The sequence below is a fragment of the Boleophthalmus pectinirostris genome, unplaced genomic scaffold, assembly GCF_026225935.1.
Source record: "Boleophthalmus pectinirostris isolate CB_2022bp ecotype Guang Dong unplaced genomic scaffold, ASM2622593v1 HiC_scaffold_23, whole genome shotgun sequence".
Classification (NCBI taxonomy): Eukaryota; Metazoa; Chordata; class Actinopteri; order Gobiiformes; family Gobiidae; genus Boleophthalmus; species Boleophthalmus pectinirostris.
In genome coordinates, this window is record NW_026571207.1 from 1,252,894 (window position 1) to 1,274,379 (window position 21,486).

At 41.1% G+C, this 21,486-nt stretch overlaps 1 protein-coding gene across 1 annotated transcript in view; it reads left to right on the plus strand.

Annotated features, from left to right (window-relative positions):
* The window catches only part of LOC110154533 (sorting nexin-25-like), a 67,927-nt gene extending 46,901 nt beyond the window's left edge, over window positions 1–21,026 (plus strand). Inside the window, exons 8-12 of the mRNA XM_055159574.1 lie at window positions 914–1,100; window positions 5,416–5,486; window positions 11,123–11,313; window positions 18,699–18,830; window positions 20,814–21,026. Coding sequence (XP_055015549.1) covers window positions 914–1,100; window positions 5,416–5,486; window positions 11,123–11,313; window positions 18,699–18,830; window positions 20,814–21,011 — 779 coding nt within the window. The 3' untranslated portion in view covers window positions 21,012–21,026. The remainder of the gene's footprint in view (window positions 1–913; window positions 1,101–5,415; window positions 5,487–11,122; window positions 11,314–18,698; window positions 18,831–20,813) is intronic.
* Window positions 21,027–21,486: the final 460 nt, after the last annotated feature.

The window sequence follows — 21,486 nt, forward strand, 5'->3', positions numbered from 1 at the left end:
TTTTACTGACAATTTGAAACTAAAAAAAAAATCCTCCATACAACCTTTAAGCAAAACTATTATTAAACATTTATTTTAATAAGAAAAGGTTTAACATTACATATCTTGAAAGAAGAGAAAACATGCAGATGTTGTTGAAATTTCTCAATAAATATTTAATTTGGCCCATGACTTTGTCCCAGTCACAAAAACAACACACATAATCCACTGACTCGTGTCCTTCAGTCCAAAAGCACAAGGAGTGAACTGTTCTTATCACCGCTAACAGTTTATGCAAATTTGCCAAACGGTCTTAAGTTTTGTTTCTGTAAAATGTAAACGAAGCTGAATGATCTGATCAAACGGGCTGATGTGGCTCCGCAGTGGTTCTGGTTTATATGTTGTAAAGTTGAGTTTATTTATGTAGAAGTTTTATTGTGGGGTATATATCTTGTAGCTCCTCACCGCTGGTTAAACCTCCCGAGCTTCTGACGCTAAAGGAGCTCACGGTTTGTATTTTTCTTGGTTTATTAAATTGATTTAAGTAAATTTTTGCGCTTGAGCATTTGTAAGATGACGTCAAGATGTGATCAGTGTTGGGAGTGTTACTTTTAAAACGGGTTACTGAAACCGGGTTACTGCGTATACATGCACCATCAAGAAACCGGGACACTCAAAAAACCCGATCATAACCGGGTTATTGATGTGCATGTATACGCACTCAGTGTTTATATCTTAAAATCTGACCAGGCTTTTTTACAGTGTGTTAAGTCGATGCTGAGATCTCCAGACAATGAGTCGAGCTCTTCAGCCCTTCTCTTCATATTTATTTAGATATGTGTATTTTATCGATGAAAAAAGTTTCTTGCTGTTGTTCGCCTGTCGTTCACCTGTCGTTCACCTGTTGTTTACCTGTTGTTTTACCTGTGCGCAGTGCTGAAGCCTCTCGTGGAGGTGCTGAGCGACCCGGACTCCATAAACCGCATGCTCCTGTCTCAGCTGGAGCAGAGGGAGCAGCAGGCCGAGCAGCAGAAGAAGGCCTACACCTACGCCGCCTCCTACGAGGACTTCATCAAACTCATCTCCACCTCGGCCGACGTCAACTTCCTCAAACAACTCAGGCAAGTGGCCACAGCGGCAGAGTGGTTAGCCCTTCTCCTCCCTCTCACCAGGAGGCTGTGGGTTAGACTCCTGGGGCCTGGTCGTGCCCTCAGTCTTCGCTCCAGCACAAGTGTGAGGCGTGGAGTTCTAAACAGGACGTGTGTCGTGTCTGAATATCAGGTGGAGCAGAGCAGACGACAGGTGTGACGCGTTCAGTGAACTGTAAGAATTGTAAAAGTAAATATTAAACGAGTTCACTGAAAAACAATATGTAACACGTTCAAGGCTTTTTTTATTTGGAAATATATTCGGATGATAAATGCTTAACATTCATAACATGTTGGTGTGCTGTGCGGGAGTCGTCCAGATGCCCTCCCACAGCCCCTCGCCTGCTCCCTGTGTCCACTCAGCTCTGCTCTAGAGTTTGGTCTGATCTGGATCTGTTCAAAAGCTGCTCACTCACATGAGGCCGTTTACAGCGATGTCCTTAAAGTGTGTCCTAATGCTGCCATGTCCATTTACTCACATTTTCTCGCGGCTGGACTCTGCGCACATTCACTGAGCTCGGATCTGTGACAGCAGGCGCACAGACAGTGTTGGGAAGGTGACTTTTAAAATGTAATCCCCTACAGATTACAGATTACACACCCCAAAATGTAGTTTGTAACATAATCCATTAAATTTACTTAAAGTGAGTAATGTAATCTGAATACTTTGGATTACTTGATATTGTCATGTTTTTTTAAACGACATGAATGTAGCGACCACATCCTGAAAATTTCTTGTTTGTTTTCTTCAAATTGTCTGAGTCCCAAGTCTCCATGAATAAGAAACTGTTTGCTGTAGAGAAACAAAGACCACGAACATCTTAACGTAAGAGGTTTTGTCTGTTAAAAGACAATAACAAGATCAGCTTTTCCTTCACCAGATTAAAAAATATTATTGATAGAGAAATTATTTTTTATATGAGATCACCTTAAATTATGTCAACCTACTGTTAGGTGTCATGTTGTTTAGACCTGGTTTAGTCCTGGTTTAGTCCTGGTTTAGTGTTTGAGGCTTCAGGCAATGAGTGAAATTACGGCCTGAAATAAAAAAATAAATAAATGGGATGTAGCAAAAAATGTGAAAACAGGAAAATACCGCCTTTGTAATCCACTTTATTTCAGCAAAGTAACTGTAATCCAATTACCACTCATTGAAACAGTAACTGTAACGGAATACAGTTACTCATCATTTGTACTCTGATTACGTAACGGCGGTACATGTAATCTGTTACTCCCCAACACTGCGCGCACGGATCATATCTGTGTGCAAAGCTGTAACATCACAAACATTTATATGACAATAAACTTATTCCATAATCCATGAGACATCCACTTGTGTGAAGAATGTGAGCGGTCAGCGGGAGCAGAGGTGAACACTCGTACCTCGGGTGAGTCCGTGGGACTGGACTGTGGGACAGACGGGAGCGAGAAAGCAGCGGGTCTGCTGTGGGACGGGAGCACATGAGACAGACACTGGTCTTAAACAAATGCAGAGGAAACTATAAAAGGTTGATGTGTGTGCGCGTGCATGAGAGGGGGGCATGTGTCTGTGGAGTGTTGAACACAAACCCAGTCACTTCTGTCATGGCCCACACAAAATTCTATATTCTTTGCGCCTCTGCTGGTGTGTATTTGCATCGTGAGGCTCTGGAGCTGTTTGATTGTCACATTTATAACTTTTCCCCACACTCCTCTTTGCTGCCTGATAATGAGGCAAAGACTGCACACCACAGCGGTCAGATTGGTTCAGATGGCGTCACCATATATGCACTTGTACCGTCCCACTCCGTGTATCATTCATTCATTCGTTTTTCAATATAAAACCAAAAATAAGAAAACGAAAAAACAACAGTTTTCTTCACTATTTGTCTCCAAAACCAAAATGAAAAAACGGATAACGATTCGCTCTGGTCCCGGTCTGGTCCTGGACCTGGTCCATTTGAACCAAAAGCTCTTAGTTCAGTTTGTTTTCGTTGGTGTGAAAGTGTCAGTTGGATGTTTTGCTCCACCTCAGAACCAGTCGTGGTTCTTGAGTGTGGAGGACTGGAGCAGCACGTCCAGACCTGGAGTCCACAGAACATCTCACTTTCCCCACACAGAACCAGCGCACAGACGATGACACGGACCCGCTCGGACCACTGGTCTCGGTCTCAGTTCCGCTCTGGTCCTGGTCTGGTCTCGGACCTGGATCAGTCCTGGTTCAGTCCGTACGTGGTGCAAAAGTTCGGCATCGCAGTCACTGAAGTCACGTAAACGGGAAACGGCCGTTATCCGTTTTTTGCATTCTTCATTTAAACACAAAATCAAAAACTGAAAAAATGAATCGTTATCTGTTTTTCATTTTGGTTTTGGAGACAAATAATGAAGAAAACTGTTGTTTTTTCGTTTTCTTATTTTTGGTTTTGTATTGAAAAACGAATGAACAGCAGCTAAGTACAGCCCCACCTGGACACGCCCCCTCCTTAGCGCCAGTACTAATGCTTAGATTGGGGGCAAGATCGGGCCCCTGATGTTTCTGAATAGACTGAGTATTTGAGGTGCCCAAACCAGGTCATCAAGACATTGAGCGGAATTAAATAAAGACGATTTAACATATAAACCTCAGTTCGGAATTATTATTTCCATGTAAACTTGAAGGAGAATATTTTAATTACGAACTATTTAATTCAGATCAATTAAAAAAACATGTCCGCATGTTGTTACATCCCTGTTCAGTGTTGGGAAAGTGACTTTTAAAACATATTCCCCTACAGATTACAGATTACACACACCAAAATGTAGTTTGTAACAGAATCCATTAAATTACTTAAAGTGAGTAATGTAATCTGAATACTTTGGATTACTTGATTTGCTGTAGAGAAACAAAGACGAGGAAATCTTCACATAAGATGTTTTGTCTGATAAAAGAAAATAAAAAGCCCAGACTTTACTGAACCAAATTAAAAATAGTATTGATAGAAGACGAGGAGACATGGTCCTCATGGCATAGATTAGTCCTGTTAAATCCTGTTTGAGACATAGTTTAGACCTGGTTTGGACCTGGTTTAGTCCTGGTTTAGATCTGGTTTAGACCTGGTTTAGTCCTGGTTTAGTCCTAGTTTAGACCTGATTTTAGACCTGGTTTGAACCTGGTTTTGTCCTGGTTTAGTCTTGGTTTAGTCTTGGTTTAGTCCTAGTTTAGACCTAGTTTAGAACTGGTTTAAACCTGGTTTAGACCTGCTTTTAGACCTGGTTTAGACCTGGTTTTGGACCTGCTGGTTAAGTCCTGGTTTAGTCTTGTTTTAGTCCAAGTTTAGACCTAGTTTAGACCTAGTTTTAGATCTGGTTTGGACCTGGTTTTAGACCTGGTTTGGACCTGGTTTAGTCTGGTTTGACCTGGTTTAGTCCTGGTTTAGTCCTGGTTTAGACCTGGTTTTAGTCCTGGTTTAGTCCTAGTTTAGACCTGGTTTTAGACCTGGTTTAGACCTGGTTTGGACCTGGTTTTGTCCTGGTTTAGTCTTGATTTAGTCCTAGTTTAGAACCTGGTTTAAGACCTGGTTTAAACCTGGTTTTAGACCTGTTTTAGAACCTGGTTTACCTAGTTTAGACCTGGTTTTAGATCTGGTTTGGACCTGGTTTTAGACCTGGATGAGACCTGGTTTGGACCTGGTTTAGTCCTAGTTTAGTCTTGGTTTAGTCCTGGTTTAGACCTGGTTTTAGTCCTAGTTTAGACCTGATTTAGTGTCTGGCAATGAGTGGAAATACAGAGGGAAAAAAAAAGAAGGAAAAAAAAGGGATATAGTCCAAAATGTGAAACCAAGTCACTGTAATCTAATTACCACTTATTTAAACAGTAACTGTAACTGAATAGTTACTCATAATTTGTACTCTGATTACGTAACTCTGGTAAATGTAATCTGTTACTCCCCAACACTGCCTATTCATCAATCAACAGTTTTAGTTTCCAACAGCCGTACGTCAGGCTAATACAGATTTGCTTCGGTGCCACCGGTAAGAAAAGAGCGTTGAGTAAAAACCTGTAACTCTGAATCCATTTCACTGCTCCTCCTCCTCCCGTGTTTGCCCTCAAATAAACCAGAATAAACAACATAACTTTAAACCGTTTCCATAGAAGCAGACGGTGAACCCACAGGAGCAGTCGTTTTCAGCACGTTTAAAACTCCTCCACCTGCTCCATTAGAGAGAGACAGACCCGGACCGCAGCGTCGCTCCTGTGTGCGTTCTGTGCATTCTCTGTGTATCTTGTGTATTTACTGATGCGGTGGTAACAGGCTCCGTCTCTCCCCAGGTATCAGATCGTGGTAGAAATTATTCATGCCACCACCATCAGCAGCCTGCCTCAGCTCAAGAAACAGAAAGGTACAAACACAAGGAAACACAAACGCAACACTCCCGCAGGATTCACGTGCAAATACTCGAACAACGACGGCGTCATAGTGTGTTCTGTGTGTAACTCTGTGGTGCTTCTCTCCATCACGTGCACTGACTGTATTTATAAACGGGCAGAGCGAACCTGCTGGACATGTTCCAAACAGGAAGCGAGCTCGGGTGTGCCTTCATTCCCGGCAAAGCAAAAGGGAAAAACGTACACAGCGCGTCTTTTAAAGCAGAGGTGTCATACGTGAGCATTTAAAGCTGCACTGTGTAATGTTTAAAGGGCCCGTCTCATGCAAAATCAACTTTTCAGAGCTTTCTACCTTCTAAGAGTGATGTGTGGGCCTTTTAGATTGATTCAGCCTTTTTATTTTTTTTTTACAAATTGCAGCGTATTTCTGCCACCCTCCCACGTGACAACGAACTAAAGCTGCTGCAACGACGACGACGCGGCAGATACACCTAAGAAGCGTTTCACCGCCTCCACCAGTGAACTCGATATAATAAGTTGATCTACTAGTGTTTGTTAATACTTCCAATCAGTAATGTTCAGCTGATGTGGACGCGGTGCTTGAGCTTCGTGCTCCTCAAAGTCCTCGTCCGATTCCGGATCCAACACATGCGGCTGAACGCGCTGTATCTCCATGATGAATAAAAGTTTATTCCTGCCGTTATCAGGGTGCACGTCTGTGTCCCCCTCCCTCCCTGAGATGGCGGAGGAAGGGCGGCTCACTCGTCGCCTACGTCACGTTTGGAGGGCGGAGCCTGTGCTTTCTCAGGACGGGCGGGGGGAGGAGCAATAGGCGAGTTTCATTGTTGACAAAAGCGCGCGCGAAACACTAATTCAACATGACGGACGGAGCGAGAAAGCACGTAAAGGGTATTGATCCCGGTTATTTATCCACTCTAACGGCAGAGGACCCAAGACCATTTGACCAGAAATTGGTCATAAGCATCGACGGACGACAAATCACCCTTTTCAACCCCGACAAAAGGTGAAACCAAACCAAATTTCTGGTCAGAATCGCCAACTACCTGGACAAATATTCACTTTGGCGATATCCACAATGACTTGGTGGAAACTCCTGGGCCATTCACAGCAGAAAAGATGAAAACCTCCAAGAGTCTCGATGTGTTGTTGAACTTGTTGGAGTCCACGGTTTGTTAGGATCTTCTACGTTTGCTCTGCGGATGTTTGAAAGTCGTTTAATTCACCGTTAGCGGTTCTTTTCAGCTCGGAATATGAAAAAAGACATTTTCCTTCTTCCGTGCTTCTATTTGTGCGTCCGATAATGCAGCAGGAATTTACCATTATCGGGATAAATACGCGAGGTTACGCACTGTGTTTGACGCTACCGTGTTTCTTGCCTCCGACCAAAATATTTCCCAGCAGCAACGCGGGCTTTTAATAACAATGACGTCAGCTGAAACTCGCCTATAGTCGGCCTTTCATAGTTCCTGTTCCACATAGGTCTGTGACGCCTCCAAGAAATCAGTAAGATTTCAGAACTATTTTGTAATGGATGTTCCAAAACCCAAATTGTGCTATATTTCCGAGTCCACTAACGGTTTTTGCTACAACCTTTTCGTCGGAGGTTTTGAAAAGGTTTGTGATTTGTCCAGGTCGACCAGTCGATGCTTATGACCAATTTCTGCTCAAATGGTCTTGGGTCCTCTGCCGTTAGAGTGGATAAATAACCGGGATCAATACCCTTTACGTGCTTTCTCGCTCCGTCCGTCATGTTGAATTTGTGTTTCTTGCCGCCGACCAAAATAATTCCCAGCATGCAACGCACGCTTTTGTCAACAATGAAACCTATATGTGCAGAAGATACAATGTGAAAAGAGTTATTTTGCATGAGACGGGCCCTTTAAGGTGGAGGGTCTGCCAATTTGTCTGAGAACTTTTTGTTATTTTTCTCTAGAACGATCAGATTCTTAAGTGTTTTATTTATTGATTTAAAGGTTTATTATGTAACTTTTCTGGATAGGGAGGGGTCTTGTCACCTGCTCGTTGCCATGGAGAAGTCATTTCGCTCCGCTTGGAATGTTTCACAGTACGACATTAAACATCTTTACATTACGTTTCTTCAGTCCCAGGTGGTTTTATTGCTCAAAAACACCTGGAAAAACAGGCGTTGTGACGTGTGAACGGTGTCGCCTCTCCGCCGATCTGACCTGTAACTTTGTCCAGTTTGGTCTCCGTGAAGATGGGAGAGTTTAACGCGACACCGTGGAACATTTCAGACGAAGCAGTGACATCTCCGTGAAGAAAAGCATTCGACGGACGCTCCTGAGAGATTTTAGGTTTTGCATTTCTTCGCCACGCGGGTAGAACTGTTGATATTTCAGAAACAGGAGACTGAAAGGTTAAAATGTGAAAATCTAAACTGTGCAGAGGGTTCGGGGGGAGCGTTACATAAGGAGCCCTCATGGTTTTGTGGATGAGTAACATGAGGAGCTGTTCGTGTTGTGTAATGAGGAGCCTGTGTGGGCAGTTTGGTTCAGCGGCGTTTTAATGTTTCTGTTTAGAGTTTGGAGTAAAACGTGTTTTTATGTGGCGCGTTTTCACTTGGAGCACAACACGACTGTGAATATGTACACAAAAAGCCCACACAAACAAGTGTAAATGTTTAAACGTATCCGGTGTTATTGTCGATGAAACTAAGAGAGAGAAAAAAAAACAATAACAACAACAAAACTAAACATTGGGCCTTTATTATTCTCACTGAGATCATTTGTATTTTTAATTCGGAAGTTGTTGTCCATAAATAAATACACGAATGAATGATATGATATAATATAATGAATAAATAAATACATAAAAACAAATAAATACATAAATAAATACATAAATCAATGTATGCTATAATAAAAAAATAAATGAAATAATAAATACATAAATCAATGTATGATATAATATAATAAAAAATACATAAATAAATACATAAATCAGTGTACGATATAATATAATAAAATATTTAATTTAATAAAAAATACACATAAATAAATAAATACATAAATGAATGATATAATAAAAAATAAAAATTAACATTAAATAAATACATATTTTCATAAAATAAATACAAAAATTTATCAATGAATAATGTATAATATAATATAATAAACAATATAATAAATTAATAATATAAAAATAAATACATACATGAATGAATGAATGATATAATAAAAAATAAAATAAAAAATATAAAATAATAAATAAATACTTAATAAATACAAAAATGAATGAATGAATAATGTAATACAATAAACATAAAAAAGTTTTTAAAAAATACATAAGTAAATAATGCTTACATAAATAAATGAATGAATGAATGATATAATATTAAAAATTATTAAATAAAATAAATAAAATAAAATAAATACAAAAATTAATCAATGAATAATATAATAAACAATAAAAATAAATAAATATATAAAAATAAATACAAAAAATGAATGAATGAATAATGTAATATAATAAACATAAAAAAGTTTTAAAAATACATATATAAATACATACTTGCATAAATGAATGAATGAATGATATAATAATATAATAAAAAATAAATAAAAATAAAAAATAAATATAAAATAAATAAATACATAAAATAAATACACACATAAATACATACATACAGTAGATTAATACATTTATAGATTTATTTTACTTTCTGGAATGTTCCGCCTTGAGGCATTAAACACACGTCTATCTAACATTTATTTAAACACTGTTGATTTTCGTGCTAAAATGCCGTAGAAACCTTATATTTGACCTGTAACTTGACCTAGTGACGTCATCTGCTTGTCTCCATAGAAATTGACAAGTTTAAAGCCGTACTGTGGAACATTCCGGGCAATCCGTGGATGAAGACGAGCAGGTCTAGCAGAAGAATTATACAGTGCTCCTTTAAATGTGTTTTATTAGAAGAAACAATCAAAACCTCAGGAGGATGTCTGTGTCAAAATGTTGATTAAAAAAAAAAATAAGTGTTGTCTTTTTTAATCTGTGTGTCATTAGTTCATTTGTATTTCAATATAAAAAACCAAAAACAAGAAAACGAAAAAAACAACAATTTTCTTCATTATTTGTCTCCAAAAACCAAAATGAAAAAAAAAAAAACAACAAATAACGATTCGCTTTTACAGTTTTCGATTTTAGCGTTTAAACAAATACTGGGGGAAAAAAAAAAAAACGAATAACGACCGTTTCCCGTTTACCTGACTTAAACTGCGATGCCGGGCTAAACCAGGACTAAACCAGGACTGAACCAGGACTGAACCAGGACTGAACCAGGACTGAACCAGGACCAGGACTAAACCAGGACTAAACCAGGACTGAACCAGGACTGAACCAGGACTGAACCAGGACTGAACCAGGACTGAAACCAGGACTGAACCAGGACTGAACCAGGACTGAACCAGGACTGAACCAGGACCCAGGACTGAACCAGGACTAAACCAGGACTGAACCAGGACTGAACCAGGACTGAAACCAGGACTGAACCAGGACTGAACCAGGACTGAACCAGGACTGAACCAGGACTGAACCAGGACTGAACCAGGACTGAAACCAGGACTAAACCAGGACTGAACCAGGACTGAACCAGGACTGAACCAGGACTGAACCAGGACTAAACCAGGACTGAACCAGGACTGAACCAGGACTGAACCAGGACTGAAACCAGGACTGAACCAGGACTGAACCAGGACTGAACCAGGACTGAACCAGGACTGAAACAGGACTGAAACAGGACTAAACCAGGACTGAAACAGGACTGAACCAGGACTACACGGAACAGGACTAAACCGTTTTCAGTCCTGGTCTGGTCTTGGTCTGGTCTTGGTCTGGTCCCGGTCTCAGTCCCGGTCTCAGTCCCGGTCTGGTGACGGTCTCAGTCCCGGTCTCAGTAATGGTCTCTGTCCCGGTCTAGTCCCGGTCTGGTGCCGGTCTCAGTACCGGTCTGATCCTGGTCTCAGTCCCGGTCTGGTGCCGGTCTCAGTCCCGGTCTGGTCTTGGTCTCAGTCCCGGTCTGGTGCCGGTCTCAGTCCCGGTCTGGTCTTGGTCTCAGTCCTGGTCTCAGTCCCGGTCTGGTGCCGGTCTGGTGCTGGTGTCAGTCCTGATCTAGTTCTGGTCTGGTCCCAGACCTGGTTTAGTCCTGGTTTAGTCCTGGTTTAGTCCTGGGTTAGTCCTGGTTTAGTCCTGGTTTAGTCTTGGTTTAGTCCTGGTTTAGTCCTGGTTCAGTCCTGGTTTAGTCCTGGTTTAGTCCTGGTTTTAGTCCTGGTTTAGTCCTGGTTTAGTCCTGGTTTAGTCCTGGTTTAGTCCTGGTTTCAGTCCTGGTTCAGTCCTGGTTTAGTCTGTTATCCATTTTTTTCCATTCTTCATTTAAACCCAAAATCGAAAACTTAAAAAAAAACGAATCATTATCTGTTTTTTTCATTTTGGTTTTGGAGACAAATAACGAAGAAAATAGTCGTTGTTTTTTTTTTGTTTTCTCATTTTTAGTTTCATTTTGAAAAGCGAACGAACGAACGACACGTGGATTTTTTTTTTTTGTCCGCAAAAAGTCAACAGCCCGGCGTTCACGTTCACCGTTTTCTCTGCCGTTGGCCGTTTTCAGACCGTAAAGGCAAAGAGCTGGCGGCGATGAAGGCCGACCTGCTCCGAGCCCGAGACATGAAGAGATACATCAACCAGCTGACGGTCGCCAAGAAACAGTGTGAGAAACGCATCCGTCTGCTGGGAGGCCCCAACTACGAGAACAGCGAAGAGGGAGGAGCAGAGGAGAGCGAGGAGCCCCAGAGCCAGAAGGTACAGGGCTGGACTGGCTGCTGGACTGAGGCTGGACTGAGACTGGACTGGGACTGGACTGACTGGACTGGACTGGACTGGACTGGACTGGACTGGACTGGACTGGACTGGCTGGACTGGACTGGACTGGACTGGACTGGACTGGACTGGGCTGGACTGGACTGGACTGGACTGGACTGGACTGGACTGGGCTGGACTGGGCTGGACTGGACTGGACTGGACTGGCTGGACTGGACTGGACTGGACTGGACTGGACTGGGCTGGACTGGACTGGACTGGACTGGGCTGGACTGGACTGGACTGGACTGGGCTGGACTGGACTGGACTGGACTGGACTGGACTGGACTGGACTGGACTGAGCTGGACTGGACTGGACTGGGCTGGACTGGACTGGACTGGGCTGGACTGGACTGGGCTGGACTGGACTGACTGGATTGTGGCTGGAACTTGGACTGAGGACTGGACTGAAAAAACTGGAGACTGGACTGCACTGATCTGGTGACTGGGTGGAGATTTTTTAAGTGGGGGTACGTGATCTGTGACGTCATCAATAACCAGGACTAAACCAGGACTAAAACTGGGGACAGGACTAAACCTGGACTGGACTGAACCAGGACTGAACCAGGACTGAACCAGGACTGGAACCAGGACTGGACTGGACTAACCAGGACTAAACCAGGACTAAACCAGGACTGAAACCAGGTCTAAACCAGGACTGAACCAGGACTGAAACCAGGTCTAAACCAGGACTAAACCAGGTAAACCAGGACTAAACCAGGTCTAAACCAGGACTGAACCAGGACTGAAACCAGGACTGAACCAGGACTAAACCAGGACTGAACCAGGACTGAACCAGGACTGAACCAGGACTGAAACCCAGGACTTAAACCAGGTCTAAACCAGGCTAAACCAGGACTGAAACCAGGTCTGAAAACCAGGACTCTGAACCAGGACTGAACCAGGACTGAACCAGGACTGAACCAGGACTGAACCAGGACTGAACCAGGACTGAACTAAACCAGGACTAAACCAGGTCCAGGTAAACCAGGTCTAAACCAGGTCTAAACCAGGACTAAACCAGGACTGAACCAGGACTAATCTTGGACTAGAGAGAAGGAGAGAACTCCGAGCCCGTGGAGCAGGGCGTCACCCAAGGTCTACATAGTTCCTGTACTAGTTTTATTATCGATTATTATCAGATTTTTGATACTTTCGATGACTTTACACTGGTCAGATATAATAGAAGGCTTACAAAAACGATGCAGTAAATTACACTAAATAAGTGAATAAAATAAATAAGGAGCAAGCTAAGACCAGATAAAAGAAGGTCAACCGATAAAAATGAGTCTTAAGAAGTGATTTAAAGGATGATGCTGATGGTGATGGAGCCGAGGAACCTGGACTGAAAAGGCTGAAAAGGAGGATCTAGTCGGCGTTAAAAGTTCTGAAATGTAACTCGGCGCAAGACCTAAAACGAGCTTTAAACGTGATCAGTAAAATAGTCAAGTCTGTTCTAAAAGACACGGTTTATTTATTGTGACAGAGACGGGGGATGACGTGAGATTTTAAATATTGTGATTTAATTGCACCTGCACAGGAGCCGATTGATTTTCCGCTCTGCTGTGAGGGGAGGCAGACAGGCTGCGGTAAATGTAAATGTTAAACCTGGAGCGACTTAAAACACAGACCGCGGAGGCTCTGCAAAGGCTCGAGCGAAAGAGCTAAAACACCAAGAGTGGAAGCAGAAGTTAGAACAACTAGGGATGGGCATTCGATGAAATTTTCTTAATTATTATTATCGATGAATCATTAATGTTTTTATATTAAAATGATCATCATTATTATTACTATCTGCACTAATCTGCATAAATAAATTCAACTTTACGACATATAAACCGTAACGACTCTAGAGCCACATCAGCTGTTTGAGATTAATGTGTTTAATTCAGTTTTGTTCAAATCTCACAGAAACAAAACTTAAAGGTTGTATGGAGGATTTTTTTGTTTTGTTTCAAATTGTCATTGAGTGTGTTTACATGCACATCAATAACCCGGTTATGATCGGGTTTTTTGAGTATCCCAGTTTCTTCATGGTGCATGTATACGCAGTAACCCGGTTATGGCAGTGTCCCGGTTATTAGAAACCGAGGTTACTGTAGCTGGTTATTTCCGATAGTAACCGGGATACTTGTGTCATGTAAACGCAGTATCCCCGGTTACTGCAACATAAAGTTGAGTCGCATGCGTCCAAAAAGACACTTTCCAGCCTCTCAACACAACAGTAGTGACATAAATAAATAAATGACCAACATACCAAACATAAATAAAGTGACCAAACGAGTGAAATGACTGTAAAATAAAGAGCTGCGCTAAACCCTGCACACGTACGACCTGCACACGTACGACCTGCACTCATGTGACGCTGAAAAGCTAAAACATGAACTATCTCCTATACTCTATACGCACGGAACACATTTACCATCATTAGCGCCTCTTCTGTCACAGAAATAACACACATAATCCACAGAGTCGTGTCATTTAGTCCAAAAGAAACTGATCGCATCAGCGGCACAAGCAGCGAGTTGTTTTTATCGCCGCTAACAGTTTATGCTAATTAGCCAAACGGTCTTAAGTTTCGTTTCTGTAAAACGTAAACAAATGTGATCAGAGCTGAATTATCTGATCAAACGGGCTGATGTGTCTATAGTGTTTATGGTTTATATGTTGTAAAGTTGAGTTTATTTATGCAGAAGATTTTAATGAAGAATCTGCACAGTGGATTGTGGGAGATCTCGTAGCTCCTTAGCTTCTTATGCTAAAGGAGCTCACGGTTTGTATTTTTCCTGGTTTATGAAATTGATTTAAGTTAATTTTTGCGCCTGCGCATTTGTAAGATTATGTCAAGAAACCGGGATACTCCATTTGATCATGTACACGCCGATATGAGTGTCCCGGTTTCTCAGTGCGCATGTAAACACAGTAACACGAACACTGACAGAACCGGGATATGGCGAATAACCGGGTTATTGATGTGCATGTATACGCACTCATTGAAAGTTTAAAATACTATTACAGAGATGCAGCAGCCTTGGAATTATGATGACCAAAAAAAAAAAAAAGAATGAAAATCCATCAACTGTGGACGTGTTGAGGCCAGAGAAACATCAGCCAATAGAAAACGAGGCTGCCTCATTTTCTATTGGCTGTTAGGTTGTCAATCAAACTCCCTACGTTTCTAGTGTAACTGAGTCGTCGGCGCGCGGGGATTACGTGGTTTATGCAGCGGTTCTTAGAGGCTTTTCCAAACTGTCGCTTCCTCACGTTGTGCGACTGAAGCAGACGAAGGGGTTGTTCTGGTCCCGGTCTCAGTCCTTCGTCGGTCGCTAAAATATTTCTAGACGGGTCACTTCAACAGTAATTCTGAACACACACTGGCTGTAAACAAGTGTGATTTTTAGAGTAAAGAGGCGGGAGGAGGTGTTTCTACTGAGGCTCTGGAGGAGGAAGGTGGTGTCACGCAGGCACAACATTTGGAAAAAGGACGGTTGCTGTATTTCACTTTCCTTAAAAAATCCTCTATACAACCTTTAAAACCACATCACTAATTTGCATAAACTAACAGAAGATAAAACTCCAGCTCTTGTGTCGCTGATGTGGTTCAACTTGTGTCAGGATTAAAAGACATGACTCAGGTGAATACAGGTCAGTGTGACCAGATTTGTGTTTGTCAAAACCAGGACAGCGTACGGGGGAGGGGGCGGGGCCTCGTCATCCACATTGAGCGACTCTCACCTGGAAAAAACTTTTTCCCACTGGACACAGAAACATATGTGCTGCTTTATCCACTGTGCACATGGACTCACACTTGTCCCAACGCAACGGAAAGTGTGGAATTTCTTGTCCAAATCATCGTTAAATCCACATTTGTGCTTCGGTTCGTTACAGACTGACCCACTGTTTGTGTCTCGCTCCTTCTGATGCAGAGACACATGTACACACCTGTTTGGTCACGACACACACAGCAACATACATTCAGTTTGTCGATTAAAATTAACATAATCGATGAAATTCTTGATGATCACTTATCAATTCATCGATTAATCATGCCCATCCCTAGTTATAACTAAATCAAAACAATAAAAACTGTTGTATTTATAATATTTGTACAAACCTTTTCAGGCTTTTCATCCAGTGTCAACTCCGGCTTCAGAGGTTCATTGACCAATAGTGACTAGTCGGTAGGGATGTAACGATATCCAAGTCTCACGATACGATATCGTCACAGTATGAACCTCACGGTACGATATTTATTGCAATATGGTGGGGAGTAGGGCTGGGTATCATTAAGAAAGTGCCGATACGATACATACCTCGATACACAGGCCACGATACGATACATACCTCGATACACAGGCCACGATACGATACATACCTCGATACACAGGCCACGATACGATACGATACCTCGATACACAGGCCACGATACGATACATACCTCGATACACAGGCCACGATACGATACATACCTCGATACACAGGCCACGATACGATACATACCTCGATACACAGGCCACGATACGATACATACCTCGATACACAGGCCACGATACGATACATATCTCGATACACAGGCCACGATACGATACATACCTCGATACACAGGCCACGATACGATACATATCTCGATACACAGGCCACGATACGATACATACCTCGATACACAGGCCACGATACGATACATATCTCGATACACAGGCCACGATACGATACATATCTCGATACACAGGCCACGATACGATACATACCTCGATACACAGGCCACGATACGATACATATCTCGATAGAGTGCACTTTCGATTCGATATATATTTCAAATCGATTCGATACAGTTCAATAAAAAATAAAGGCTAAATCATGGCTGTGATACTAAAAGTCTTTGTTAAACCACTTCTTCTTGTGTAAAGTTCATATGAAACACAAACATTTTAATCCTCAAAACAGTCAAAATGTCAAATGTGTCGCATAAACGAGTTTCCTTTCACTCCACAAGCAACAAAACAGTAGCACTGTAACAAAATAATTTAGTAAAACACACGTAAAAATCCTCTTGGTGATACATCGATACAGCAGCCCATGATATTGATACTGTATCATCACATTAAACGATTTTTTACATTTTTTGTCAACAACTTGAAAGAATATCACAGGTTTAACTTGACCCTGTTGGAGTGTAACTCTTTCCTACATTCTGATACTTTACTTATTTCAATAGTCCCTCTAGTTTCTGAATAAGAGACATTTGAATGTCAAAAATCTGACCCTGTTTCCTCCGTTAACACTTGACTGGACACGTGTGTCACGACCAAATAGCAGCGATTGGTAAAATAAAAAAGTACCGCCTATCGTAGCGCGAACAAATTCTCCCTCTGTGAGATCAGATTGTTTCTACAGCTGATAAATCAAGCTAATGTGCCACAGGAGCAGACTGAAAATTCTTATTTTTTCCTAAAGACACAGTTTAATGCCATGACAAGACCACGACGATATCGCACGCCAGTATTGTTACACCTCTACTAGTCGACAATAAAAATATCTTTATCTGGACTAAACAGTGTAAAACAACAGGCCTAAAAGTGTAACATCATAAATATCATCTTTATTATCATGGTACGAAATCTCGGGGTAATAATGGACTCAGACTTGAACTTTAACAGCCACATCAAATCAATAACATCTGCAGCCTTTTACCATCTAAAAAACATAGCGAAAATCAAAGGTTTACTGTCTAAATCAGACTTGGAGAAACTTATCCATGCGTTTGTCTCCAGTAGGTTAGATACTGTAATGTTCTGCTCACTGGTCTCTCCAAACGAGCTGTGAGACGCTGCAGAACATCCAGAACAACCAGAACATCCAGAACATCCAGAACATCCAGAACATCCAGAACATCCAGAACATCCAGAACATACAGAACATACAGAACATCCACAACATCCAGAACATCTAGAAACATCTAGAACATCCAGAACATCCAGAACATCACAAACATCCAGAACATCCACAACATCCAGAACATCCAGAACATCAGAACATCTCCAGAACACATCACAACATCCAGAACATCCAGAACATCCACAACATCCACAACATCCACAACATCCAGAACATCCAGAACATCCACAACATCCACAACATCCAGAACATCTAGAACATCTAGAACATCTAGAACATCCAGAACATCTAGAACATCTAGAACATCTAGAACATCCAGAACATCCACAACATCCAGAACATCCAGAACATCCAGAACTTCCAGAACATCCAGAACTTCCAGAACATCCAGAACATTCACAACATCCAGAACATCCACAACATCCAGAACATCTAGAACATCTAGAACATCCAGAACATCCAGAACATTCACAACATCCAGAACATCCACAACATCCAGAACATCTAGAACATCCAGAACATCCAGAACATCCAGAACATCCAGAACATCCACAACATCCACAACATCCACAACATCCACAACATCCACAACATCCACAACATCCACAACATCCAGAACATCCAGAACATCCAGAACATCCACAACATCCAGAACATCCACAACATCTAGAACATCTAGAACATCTAGAACATCCAGAACATCTAGAACATCTAGAACATCTAGAACATCCAGAACATCTAGAACATCCAGAACATCCAGAACATCCAGAACATCCAGAACATCCAGAACATCCAGAACATCCAGAACGCTGCAGCTCGGGTCCTGACTCGAACTAGGAAGTACGAGCACATAAGTCCTGGTCTCAGGTCTCTGCTCTGGCTCCTGTGGCTCAGAGACTTTAAAGCAGCTCTGTTTGTACAAGTGTCTCCATGTCCGAGCACCAAAGTCCATCTGTGACATGTTAGTGTCATATGAACATCTCACACTCTGAGGAGCTCAGGGACCAACTCCTGCTGGTGCCCAGAGTCACGACTAAACAAGGGGAGTCAGAGTTTCAGGTTCATGCAGCTAAAACCTGGAACAGTCTGAACATGTGAGACAGACTCTTCTGTGACGCTGTTTAAATCCAGACTCAAAACATTTCTGTTTAACTGTGCAAATAACTGAAAGGTTTTCATTCCGCACTCTTCTCTCCAATTTATGTCTCTCTTTTAAAATTTTAATCTTCATGATTATTTATGTTTTGATTTGTTTTTATTATGATTTTAATGTATTTCTTATTCTGTAAAGCACTTTGAATTACTTTGTGTACGAATTGTGCTGTACAAATAAACTTGCCTTGCCTACGTTTTGCCCTGTCCCAATCCAGAATAATATGTCCTTTTTCATCCGTGTTTTCTCTGACTCCAGTGTTGTCCGTGTCTCTGTTCAGATCCTGCAGTTGGAGGACATCCTGTGTAACGCGGGCTACAGGGAGCACTTCAGAGTTTATATGGAGCGCGTGGATAAGAGAGCACTCATCAGCTTCTGGGAGCTCGTAGAGACGCTCAAAACAGCAAACAAGGTCATCATCAAAGCACCTATGACATGTACCGGAGTAATCAGAGTACAAATGATGAGTAACTGTATTCAGTTACAGTTACTGTTTCACTGAGTGGGAGTTGGATTACAGTTACTTTGTTGAAATAAGTGGATTACACAGAGGGATTTTACTGTTTTCACATTTTGGGCTAAATTTCTTCTTTTTTTCTTTTCTTTTTTTTTTTTTTACCAAGTCTAAACCAGGACTAATTCAGGATTGAACCAGGACTGAACCCAGGTCTATTCTAGATCTAAACCAGGACTAAACCAGAATTAAAACCAGGTCTAAACTAGATCTAAACCAGGTCTAAACTAAAACCAGGTCTAAACTCTAAACCAGGACTAAACCAGACTAAAACCAGGTCTAAACTAGATCTAAACCAGGTCTAAACTAGATCTAAACCAGGACTAAAACCAGGTCTAAACTAAACCAGGTCTAAACTAAACCAGGTCTAAAACCAGGTCTAAACCAGGTCTAAACCAGGTCTAAACCAGGTCTAAACCAGGACTAAAACCAGGTCTAAACTAGATCTAAACCAGGACTAAAACCAGGTCTAAACTAGATCTAAACCAGGTCTAAACCAGGTCTAAACCAGGACTAAAACCAGGTCTAAACTAGATCTAAACCAGGTCTAAACCAGGTCTAAACCAGGTCTAAACTAGATCTAAACCAGGACTAAACCAGGTCTAAACTAGATCTAAACCAGGTCTAAAACCAGGACTAAAACCAGGTCTAAACCAGGTCTAAACCAGGTCTAAACTAGATCTAAACCAGGTCTAAACCAGGAAAAACCCAGGTCTAAACTAAAACCAGGTCTAAACTCTAAGATCTAAACAGGTCTAAACCAGGTCTAAACCAGGTCTAAACTAGATCTAAACCAGGACTAAAACCAGGTCTAAACTAGATCTAAACCAGGTCTAAACCAGCACTAAACCAGGACTAAAACCAGGTCTAAACTAGATCTAAACCAGGTCTAAACTAGATCTAAACCAGGTCTAAACCAGGACTAAACCAGGACTAAAACCAGGTCTAAACTAGATCTAAATCAGGTCTAAACCAGGTCTAAACTAGATCTAAACTAGATCTAAACCAGGTCTAAACCAGGTCTAAACCAGGTCTAAACCAGGACTAAAACCAGGTCTAAACTAGATCTAAACCAGGTCTAAACCAGGACTAAACCAGGTCTAAACCAGATCTAAACCAGGACTAAAACCAGGATTTAACAGGACTAAATCCTGCTGTGTGGACGCGTTTCTTCTTCTTCTATCAATAATATTTTTAATTTGGTTCAGTAAAGTTTGGACTTTTTATTTTCTTTTATCAGACAAAACTTCTTATGTGAAGATTTCCTCGTCTTTGTTTCTCTACAGCAAATCAAGTAATCCAAAGTAATCAGATTACATTACTCACTTTAAGTAATTTAATGGATTATGTTACAAACTACATTTTGGTGTGTGTAATCTGTAATCTGTAGGGGAATATGTTTTAAAAGTCACTGTTAGCTAAACCAAGACAAGAGATACACACGTTCTGATGCTTCTCCTCCTTTTATTTCACAGTTACAGAATGATAATTCTCAAGGGGAAGGGAAACCAGCAAAGACATAATAAGAAACTGATGCAGCTAGCATAGTACAAACACATAAAACATGATTAACAATCAGGAGGTGCCTTAGGTCAGACACCATCATAACTCTTGCATGTGTGACAGTGGAGTTGGCTTCATGTGAGGAATCATCTCGAGGTTCACTAGAGCGACAGACACTGCACACAGTTGTCAAACACACAGAGGTTATTCAACAAGTGACAAGTGATTGGTACATTATAAATCAAAGAATGTAGTACATAAATGGTTAACTCATAGGCAGAATATCACACAAGTATTTAGCAAATATGGGATAATAAAATTATTCTGACAGTCACCTTCCCGATCCTGTCGTTGCATTGACACGTTCTTCTTCTGCAGAGTGAAGTGCCGCAGATCGTGGGAGAGATCTATCAGAAGTTCTTTGTGGAGAGCAGAGAGATCCCAGTGGAGAAAGTTCTTCTGAAGGAGATCCAGCAGAGTCTGGTGGGAAACAGAGGGACACAGGTGTTCACCAGGATCCAGGAACAGGTCAGGAGACACAACACAAACCTGATATTTAGGTCAAGACAGTTTTGATAGATTTTTTTTTTTTCATTTGTATTTTAAGTTTACCCAACAGAAAAAAATAAAAATAAAATCACTCACATATCCAATCCAATCCACTTTTATGTCTATAGCACATTTCACAAACAAACTGTTTCCAAAGTGCTGCACAAATACATAAAAATAACAACAATAAGATGATAAAATAAACTACTAAAATAATACTAGTCTTAAAATAATAAAACCAGTAAAATAAAATAAAACCAGTAAAAATAAAAATAAAAACAAAATCATAGAATAGAAATAAATAAACCAATAAATAAAATACTAAATAAATACAGTAAAACCAATAAAAACACATAAAAATAAATAAAAGACACAGAGGACCACACAACTCACGCGGTGTTAAAAGCCAGAGAATAAAAGTGGGTCATATAAAAACAGAAAAGGACATTTCTCAAAAAGCAACAGGAAGAAGAAAACGTGTCTTAAAGGTTGTATAGAGGAT